This window comes from Balaenoptera borealis (genome assembly GCF_965194805.1).
Source record: "Balaenoptera borealis genome assembly, chromosome: 1".
NCBI classification, from domain to species: Eukaryota; Metazoa; Chordata; class Mammalia; order Artiodactyla; family Balaenopteridae; genus Balaenoptera; species Balaenoptera borealis.
This window is the reverse complement of record NC_138860.1, coordinates 120,340,959-120,351,578: the sequence shown is the minus strand read 5'-3', so window position 1 is coordinate 120,351,578 and position 10,620 is coordinate 120,340,959. Positions and strand designations below refer to the sequence as shown.

General features: G+C 38.7%; 1 protein-coding gene across 11 annotated transcripts in view; it reads left to right on the top strand.

The window, feature by feature from the left end:
- Nucleotides 1-13: 13 nt before the first annotated feature.
- The window catches only part of SPATA1 (spermatogenesis associated 1), a 52,509-nt gene continuing 41,902 nt past the window's right edge, over nucleotides 14-10,620 (top strand). For 9 of the 11 annotated variants that reach the window (XR_014249334.1, XR_014249335.1, XR_014249336.1 and 6 more), the window contains exons 1-2: nucleotides 14-197; nucleotides 6,460-6,621. Coding sequence is in view for 3 of the 11 variants with exons in the window: in XM_082408661.1 (XP_082264787.1) it covers nucleotides 6,586-6,621 (36 nt within the window). In the remaining 8 variants the exon portion in view is untranslated. Of the gene's footprint in view, nucleotides 243-6,459; nucleotides 6,622-10,620 lie in introns of all 11 variants that reach the window. The other 2 variants (XR_014249333.1, XR_014249340.1) reach the window with 2 other exon arrangements.

Here is a 10,620-nt window from a genome sequence, read left to right as displayed (position 1 = left end):
GCGCGCATGCGCGCCCTCCTCCGCCTTCTGTTTTAGCTCCTCACCCATGCGGGAGCCCGAGCCTCAGGGGGGTGAGGGGAGAGCTGGGAGCGAGAAGGGGCGGAGCGGATCGGTGGGCGCGGCAGCGGCGGGATGCTAACGCGACCAGACACCCATCCTCTCCGCTCTCCCTCTCCGGAAAGGCCGATTTGAGAGAGGTAAGGAAAGAGCTTGTCGTTATCCTCCAAGACCCGAGGGGACCGGTGAGAGAAGTCAGATATTGAGGGACTTTGTAAAAGGCCTGGTGGCGGGACGACGAGGCGGTTCCTGTTTTCCTGACGGAGTTGGCGGCAGAGGTTGAGGGCAGGGAAGGGGAGAGCCTTACCGAGGCGTAGGAGCTAGAAATACGGGCTTGAGTCACTGGCACCCTGTCCCCTTAGAGACGCATCCCTAAGTGACCCGAGTTTGTCCAACGGGCGGCCCATCCGCAGCCCGCTTCCCCATCGTCGGACCCCAATAGGAGTAGATGTAAGGTTAGGGACCTCAACAGCAAGCAAATTTTGACTCTTCTCTCTAGTGCTTAGCTATAAACATGAATCACCTATGTATCTCCTCAGCTGGCATCTCACTACTGGTTCAATCAGTCATTCTCTCTAGTCTTGATCTCTTTTTCTATTGTGGTTTACAAATAATTACAGCTTTCTCATAACATGGGCTTGCTTCATGGATATGATACTGCTTCATGACTTCCCTTTATACATTCATTTTGCTTCAGTATCTACGAACTACATACTTGAATCTTGAGATCTTCTCCCAATTCTAATTCCTAGGGGCTCGTCTTTTCATGCCAGGCCACTTTGTCTCTGGCCAGCCAGGATTTGGTCTTTAGTACTGATCCAGTCAGTAATGACAAAGGGAATTGTAGCTCAAAACACGGCTTGTTTGCTGTTCCTTTAGAAGGAATAGTATAGGGGGGCAGTTTAACTTAAGATAATAGTAAAGCAGTCTTGATTGCTCTATCTTGAGTTTGCTTAATTAAAAATTTGTTCTGAGTTAGAATATCAAGTTTTTAATGCATCCAGAAAAATTGAAAGTTGTAGTCTCCCAATTGGCATACTAGTTAATGAATGCCAGTATATTGTGTTTAATATAGATTATTACCATTAATTCTTATCTAATAAAGAAGTTGAGTTGTGCTTTGTTAGGTTCATAATTGAGACTAATAGTAGTACAATGTCAGAAAGAGCCTTTGGATAGATACAGAAATAGAAATATATTAATGTTTCCTTAAAGCACTAATGTATTTAAAATAGCGTTTGAGATGGTTAAAATGACAAATCACATTCTGTTTTAATTGTTGTAAAAAATTTATATAGGAAGTAATATGTGGAAATAATTTGATTTGAAAGATTGTGTGTCCCAGAATATAATCTTTTAATTTTGATACCATTAGAACAATTAGTGGAGTCTGATAGGATTTCATAGAGATGTAATCAGTACTAGATCACAGGAATTTTAAGTTCTGTCAGATTTAAATCACCATCTTAACATAAAGCAAAGCTTTGGAATCTTTTTCTTTTTTTTTTAAGAGAAAGAAGGTTTATTCAGGAAGATACACACTCCATAGACAGTGTGGGCCATCTCAGAAGGTGAAAGGCACCAGGGTAAGGGGGTTGTCAGTTTTTATAGGGGTGGGTAATTTCGTAGGCTAATGAGTGGGAGGAGTATTCTAGCTGTTTGGGGGGAGGGGGGAGGATTTCCAGGAATTGGGCCATGGCCCACTTTCTGACTTTTATGGTCAGCCTAGGAACTGTCATGGCACCTGTGGGTGTGTCATTGAGCTTGCTGATGTGTTACAGTGGAAGTCACCTCATCCACCATCTTGGACCTATTTGGTTCTAATGAGTTTATGTCGTGTCCTCCAGCTATGTCATTCTTTTAAAGGTTGTGCCCTGCCCCCTTCCTGTCTCATTCCCCGCTCAGAGATTTTACTCCCATAATCTTATGGGAAGCAGAGGGGTGATGGTCTGTCTTCTGTAGCTGCTTCAGGGCTGAGTAGGGGCGTCAACCCTGCCTGTCAGGGAGTGAAAATCTCTGGATGCCTGATCTAGAGATCCCAGGGGCAGGACAGCTTCTTGTTTTGAGTTGGTATGGGCTGGAATTCTTGCATAGTCATCTTATGTGGGACTGTTGTAACTGCTTCTGTAGCCTTCCTATGAATCTTCTTTTTTTTTTGAATTTTATTTTATTTATTTTTTTATACAGCAGGTTCTTATTAGTCATCCATTTTATACACATCAGTGTATACATGTCAACCCCAATGTCCCAGTTCATCACACCACCACCACCACCACCCGCCGCTTTTCCCCCTTGGTGTCCATACGTTTGTCCTCTACTTCTGTGTCTCAATTTCTGCCCTGCAAACCGGTTCATCTGTACCATTTTTCTAGGTTCCACATATATGCGTTAATATACGGTATTTGTTTTTCTCTTTCTGACTTACTTCACTCTGTATGACAGTCTCTAGATTCATCCACATCTCTACAAATGACCCAGTCTTCTTGAAGAGGAAGTACTTTTGTAACAGCATCAGAGTACAATGATAACTATCTATAAATGACAAGACTTAAAAGGCATGGTTAAACATCTTATTACAGTGTAATCCATAAAGAAGTGACAGACAACATTTTAAGATGACAACTAGAACTATAGCATAATACCAGGACATATCCAAATTCCAGAAACTATATAATTTTTAGAATGTCTATGTTAATAACATTCATCTATACAGTATATCTGAAGTAGGTTAATCGCTTGTGTGAAAATGCTCTCTATGTAATTTAACATACCAAATAATACTGGTTTAATATTTCTCTCTGAGATGCCTCAGGGGCCCTCCAAAGCATCCCAAAGTTAGCTGAAATTCAAAAGAACTTTGATTAAAATTTGATATTTGGGGGCTTCCCTGGTAGCGCAGTGGTTGAGAATCTGCCTGCCAATGCAGGGGACACAGGTTCGAGCCCTGGTCTGGGAAGATCCCACATGCCGCGGAGCAACTAGGCCCGTGAGCCACAACTACTGAGCCTGCGCGTCTGGAGCCTGTGCTCTGCAACAAGAGAGGCCGCGATAATGAGAGGCCCGTGCACCGCGATGAAGAGTGGCCCCCACTTGCCGCAACTAGAGAAAGCCCTCGCACAGAAACGAAGACCCAACACAGCCATAAATAAAACAAATAAATAAATAAAACCCAAAGTTTAAAAAAAAAAAAAATTTGATATTTGGGAAGTTTCTCAAAAAGTTTCAACACTTAATCAAATAAGGTCATTGGTCACTGTGAGACAATACTTATTTGTTAACCAAAGTTACAAGAGATCTCAAAAGCAAACACAGATCACTTAAAAGCAAAGAAACTCACACAATATGTTATCAGAAACGGGCATTCCAGGGACTTCCCTGGTGGCACAGTGGTTAAGAATCTGTCTGCCAATGCAGGGGACACGAGTTTGAGCCCTGGTCCGGGAAGATCCCACATGCCGTGGAGCAACTAAGCTCATGCACCACAACTACTACCGAGCCTGCGCTCTAGAGCCCGCGAGCCACAACTACTGAGTCCACACACCGCAACTACTAAAGCCCGCACGCCCAGAGCCCATGCTCCACAATAAGAGAAGCCACCGCAATGAGAAGCCCGTGCACCGCAACAAAGACTAGCCCCCACTCGCTGCAACTAGAGAAAGCCCGCGTGCAGCAAGGAAGACCCAATGCAGCCAAAAATAAATACATAAAATAAATAAATTTATAAGAAAAAACAGTATTCCAAGAAAACCTTGTTCTCGGGACTTCCCTGGTGGCTCAGTTGTTGAGAATCCGCCTGCCAACGCAGGGGACATGGGTCCAATTCCCTGGTCTGGGAAGATCCCACATGCCGCGGAGCATCTAGGCCACAACTACTGAGCCCGTGTGCCTAGAGTCCATGCTCCGCAGCAAGAGAAGCCCATGCACCACAACAAAAAGTAGCCCCGGCTCAATGCAACTAGAGAAAGCCCACGTGCAGCAATGAAGACCCAATGCAACCCCAAATAAATAAATAAATAAATAATTTAAAAAAAAAAAAAGGAAAAGAAAACCTTGTTTTTTTAACGGAAAGAGAAACCAAATCCAAGTCTTACCTTAGCTTACTCCCAACAAAATCCATTTACCCACCTAAATTCAATCCAATCTTAGAAAATCCTGATCATGCATAACTCTTCAGTATTTTTTCATCCTCACACCTTCTTTTACTGAAGACACATATCTAACTTTGCTTAAAAATTTTTCCACATTGGGTTACTTTTCTTACTGACAAATTTGCAATAGATATAATAGAGTCTAGTAAACCTAAGTACAACAGAAATATTGTACAATATTATACTTAACATTGATGATTCTAAAGACGTGTCTATATTAATCAAGCCAACAAGCTTAAGCCACCTTCAATACCAGATATCAGTTTAGTACTGAATATTTTCCAGTACTACTGGGGCTACTCTTTGTTGCAATGCACGGGCTTCTCATCGCGGTGGCTTTTCTTGTTGCAGAGCATGGGCTCTAGGCACGCAGGCTTCAGTACTTGTGGCACGTGGGCTCAGTAGTTGTGGCTCGTGGGCTCTAGAGCGCAGGCTCAGTAGTTGCGGCGCACAGGCTTAGTTGCTCCTCTGCATGTGGTATCTTCCCAGACCAGGGCTCAAACTCGTGTCCCCTGCATTGGCAGACGGATTCATAACCACTGCGCCACCAGGTGAAATTCATTCTGGCCAGATTATTTTCTATTTCTGAGTATATAAGCGGTAATTTCCTTTAAGTCAATGAAATAGAGCTCTTTTACTAATTACTTTTCGGCAATACCATACATCTACGACACACATAGATACATACAAACACACAAACAAACACAGAGGCCTCATTGTTCCCATTCCAGAATTTCAGCCATGAGCCAGGTACAGCAATGTAAAACCCATCGGTCTGCAAAAGAGGTTGGATTAAAATTGGGTTTCTGGCCGATGTAACAAATCAAGCTCACTTGTCTAGATGGCTAAACCCTTGTTAATAATATTTATGGAAAAGATGCTTAAGATTTTTATTTGTCCTTGACAAGTTCCAATTTACCCCCTTTTTCAAAATCTGCATTTTAAAAAGATGGCAGAGATAAGGGTTCCTGGAGAAAACCAGGTAGGATATTTGCATCTCAAAGGCACAGGCAAGTTCCTCCTAGTATGACTCTGTTTCTCCTTTAACACTTACAAGTCTCTTAAGATAAATAGGGAAGCTTTTGGAAGTGATAAAAGGATTGGTGGGCTTTGGATTATTTTTGGAGCCATACCTCTGATCCTGTAGAGACCAGATTTGTAAAACAAGGGCAGTTTTGGGTTTTTTTTTTTCTTTTTTTAAATAATTGGGTGGCTACCTCAATGATACTGAAGGACCGATATACCTTTTAACCTATGTTGGAATGTTTTACTTTCCTCATTTAGCTTAGGGGAGAACGCCTCCCCCAAAATTTCTAGCAGGTACGGTTAGCTTAGACCAGTGGCTTCCCATTTTGTTATGCTATTTACAACACTTTTGGGGATCCTCCCTGGGTTTAAGAAATTTTTTAATTAAAGCCCTCAGTCAGGCCTTTGATCTGAGGAGGCTTGCCTGCAGCCTCATGTGATCTCATTTTTAAAGATAGCCAGACAATTTTCTTTTTTTTCTCCGTTCCATTCCTATCCTCCAGGCACCCTCAGCTTGAATTTTAAGTTTTGTCAGATTTAAATCACTATCTTAATATAAAACAAAGCTTTGGAATCTTGAAAAAACTTCTCTACTATTGGTATTATAGTATATCCCTAAGGATTGTCCCACTTTGATAATTCTTTTTTAGAGTAGTAATTCTGCTACCTTATTTTTTAACTTTTATTATACATTTATATACTTTGAATTTTATTGTGTATTCTTGTAAACTGTCATACATTTTCTGAGGAAAAACACAAGAAATAATACACAAACATAGGTACACAAACCTGATATACTTAAAGACTGATATTTTCATCTGGAATAATTGTTCACATTTATTATTATTGAAGTATCCAAGGCCAGGAAGAAATGCAAAGGATAAAACAATTTTCATCATTCTACAGCCATTTGTATAAGTTTAGTCTTTCTACTTCCAAAAGTATATTTCTACTTTGTGTAAAATACTATATATATTTAACCTTAATTTTTGACCAAGAGAAAATGAATTGTTTAGAATAGTAAAAAATGTTCTAGTCACAAGTCTATTATAATTTACCACTTTACTTAGTTGTATGGGATATATGTTCATTTCATTGCAGTTACCAGCCCTACTTACTAGTAGTATATCTTTTTGAATTATGATGATAAGATTGTATACTTATCAAGTTTTCATTTTGAGTCTAAAGCCTTTTGTGTTTTTCTGTTTATTTTTTGAATGAATCAAAGACCAGAAATGAGTGGAATGCTATCTTAAACAAGCCAAAAATCTGTTATAACCTTTATTAAATACTACTTCAATGAAGAAAGATTAAAAAAACCCTACAAAATTACCCCATTCAGACGTTGGTGAATATGTCCCTCAGTCCAAGTCGACCTTCCTCATCAGAGGTAAGAAAATCTTTTTACACTAAAATATGAGAAAAACCTGCTTATCATTGGTTTTGAAAAGTTTTGATAAAGCAAAAATATGGATTATATAAAGTATTAGATACCAACTCCACTGTGAACCCAACTTTGTGTATCCCAGTACTTGATTACAGTTCTCGTATCTCTAAGGACCCCAATTATACTGGGACCTCCAATGCATTGATCCTATCACCTTTTTTTGTTTGTTTGTTTGTTTATTCCTCTTCTCGGGATGCCTTCCATGGCTGGCTTAAATATCATGGAGCACTGTTTTTGGTTTTTTTTTGGAATTTTTGAATTTTATTTATTTTTTTATACAGCAGGTTCTTATTAGTTATCCATTTTATACATATTAGTGTATACATGTCAATCCCAATCACCCAATTCATCACACCACCACCCCCACCCCCCTGCCACTTTCCCCACTTGGTGTCCATACGTTTGTTCTCTACATCTGTGTCTCTATTTCTGCCCTGCAAACTCACGGAGCATTCTTGATCACTCTCTTGCACATACTTCTGACTCCTTGCCCTCTCATTTCATTGTACTCCTTGACAAAACAAAAACCCTGCTTAATCTTCTTCACCTATTCTTCACGTATACCTACAGTGGAACATGGCTGGAGAAAAATACACCAGCATAGGACTATTCTCATTTTAAATTAATGACCATGAATCTCAAGTGGAACTTTTTGCTAGTAGGCAGTAAGACTATCTCCCACTCACTCATTCACTCTTCCACTATTCTAGATAACTATTTCATACCTTCTCAAACCCCCAATACCTTCTTCTCATTTTCACTTTAAATCAACTCCAGTCAAGCTTTCACTCCACTGTTCCACCAAAACTGCTCCGTTAAATTCACCTTTACATTACTAAATTTATTGCTTAATTCTTATTCCACATATGCTTGATCTGTGTGTGCACAATAGTTGACACTGTTGATCACTCTGTCTTCCTTGACATAATTCCTTCACTTGGCTTTTAGCATACACATTATCTTGGTTTTCCTTCTACATTCCTTGTTATTCATTCTCAGTCTTCTTTTCTGTGTCGTTTTCTTCTTCCTGATCTCTTGATATTGGGGAATTTCAGGGGTCAGCTCTTTGTTCTCTTCTCTGTTTGCACTCATTGTGATCTCATCCAGTCTAGTAGCTTTAAATACCAACTTTATGCTAAGTATTCTCACATTTATATCCCAATCCCAGCCCTCTTTCCCAAACTCCAGATTGATATTTTCAGCTGCCTACTTGAAATCTCCGCTTGGATAATCAATAGACAGCTGAAACTCAGTATGTCTGAAACTGAACTACAGTTCTCCCCCCAGCCCAAACCCGTACTAACCATGACCTTACCCATCTCAGTTGATGGCAAATCCATCCTTTCGATATCTGAGGCCAAACACCTTGAAGTCATACTTCACACCTTACTCAAACTTCACTTCTTGGACTCTAGCTTCAAATTATATACAAAATCTGACCACTTCCCATCACCTATATTGTTAGCATGTTAGTCTGAGCCACTATCACCTCACACTTTAATTATTCAAATAACTTTATAACAGGTTCCATTTTCTTGTCCCTTATAGTCTGTTCTATTATCCCTTTAATAATTATTAAATATACAAATATTTGGAAGTAGAGCATTATGTATGCCCAAATGTGAAGTAATATGTAATACAGGGTATTATGAAGTGTTCTTACCCCAGTTGATTAACACATGTCAATTGAGGGCTATAAAGTCAACTCTTTACAGGAGAGAGAAGGATTGGAGAAATAAGTTAAATGACACCTTAGGAGTTAATAAGGTAAATTCAGAATGCAGAACAGCCTGTTAAACAATTGGTCCAGTCTCTTTAAAAAGTGCCATGAAGAGAAAAAAAAGCAGGTCTGGAAAACTCTTCCAAATTAAGCTTTTTAAAAGTTGTGATAAAGGGGAGAGGGAGAGAGGAAGGACAAATTAGGAGTACGGGATTAATAGATACATATTAGTATACATAAGATAAATAAGCAACAAGGATTTACTATATAGCACAGGGAATTATATTCAGTGTCTTATAATAACCTCTAATGGAATATAATCTGAAAGAAAATAACTGAATCACTTTGCTGTATACCTGAAACTAACACAAATTGTAAATCAACTATACTTCAATTAAAAAAAAAAAAAGACGTAACAACCAAATGCAAGATGTTATCCTTGATTGAATTCTAGATTGAAAAAACATTCTGAGGACAGTTGGACAATTGGCGAAATTTGTATATGGACTAGATATTAGTTGACATTAAGGAATTGTTAATTTTCTTAGATTTGTATCCGGACTATTCTATTTAAAACTGAAAACTACTCCCTCTTTTATCTTCCCAATTTCCTTGCCCTGCTCTACTTATTCTCTTTTCCCAGTACTGCCCACTTTCTGATTTGCTATATCACTTACCAGTGTTTTATATTTAATGTTTATTGTCTGTGTCCCTCACAGGACGGAGACTAGTCTGAGGAAAATGAGTCACTTGCCTTTGGTGCAAAACTTAAGCAGGCACCAAAAAATTAAGTAATTAAGATAAATATTTTAATAAAAGATTTTTAAAATGAAAAATTAATGCAAAAACCTGTGACAAACAAGATATCAACATTTTAAATAGAAACAGGATCTAATAGTGCTATGCCTAGCCATTTTGGAGCCTGAGGCAAAAGGCAAAATATGTGCCCGTCTGTATACCTTTTAATGTATTTTTATTATCTATTTATTTATTGTAAAATAGTTATTTTTATTTTTACTTATTTAAAAAAATTTTTTTAATCAAAGTATAGTTAATTTACAATATCATGTAAGTTTCAGGTATACAGCACAGCGATTCAGATATATATATATATGAATATATATATATATTCTTTTTCAGATTATTTTCTCTTATAGGTTATTGTATAATATTGATAGTTCCCTGTCCAATTTAATGTATTTTTAAAATAATAGTTTTAGTAAGAATATTATTGATGAATTTGCTTCCATTAAAGCCAGGATAAAGTTGGGTTTTGATATAAATAGAATGTTTAACCTTAAAATGATGTTGTGAGTTTTAATACAGGCTTTCAAAATTTTCAATATTTTTTCAACTATGTTGTTCTGGAAAAAGTTAACCATTAAGAAATGTATTTTTTAAAAAGACATGTATATAGCAGTTCATATTTTTCCTTTCTACTCAGGCTCTAATAGTACCATTCTGTCTTTAAATTTATGATATTTTATTCATCATGAATTTTTTGCATTGAATAGATTTATTTATTTATTTATTTATTTATTTATTTATTTATTTATTTAATTTTTGGCTGTGTTGGGTATTCCTCGCTGCGCATGAGCCCTCCCTAGTTGCGGTGAGCGGGAGCTACTCTGCTACTCTCCTTTGTGGTGTGCGGGCTTCTCATTGCGCTGGCCCCTCCCGCTGTGGAGCACAGGCTCTAGGCATGCGGGCTTCAGCAGTCGCAGCACACGGGCTCAGTAGTTGTGGCTCGCGGGCTCCAGAGCACAGGCTCAGTAGTCATGGCACGTGGGCCCATCTGCTCCATGGCATGTGGGATCTTCCCGGGCCAGGGCTCGAACCCGTGTTCGAGGGGGATTCTTCCCGTGTTAGCAGGCGGATTCCCAGCTGCTGAGCCACCAGGGAAGTCCCTGAATAGATTTTTTAAAATATTATTTATCTTGATTACTGAGGTTTTGGTACCCCTTTAAATTTTGTACCTGAGGTGAGTGCTTCACTTCCCTCACCCTTCTTCTTGTCCTGATACCTCATTAGAATATCAGCTGCATGCAGGCAAGGAACTTTGTTTTATTCACTACATATTCATAGTACCTAGAACAGTGCTGGCACATAGTAGGCATATTTGTTGAATGAATGAATAAATCCAAATTCCCAATAAATTGATTTACTTCACAAAATGTGTCAAAGGCCAGGAAATGTTTTGTCAACTATATTTTCTTTGTATT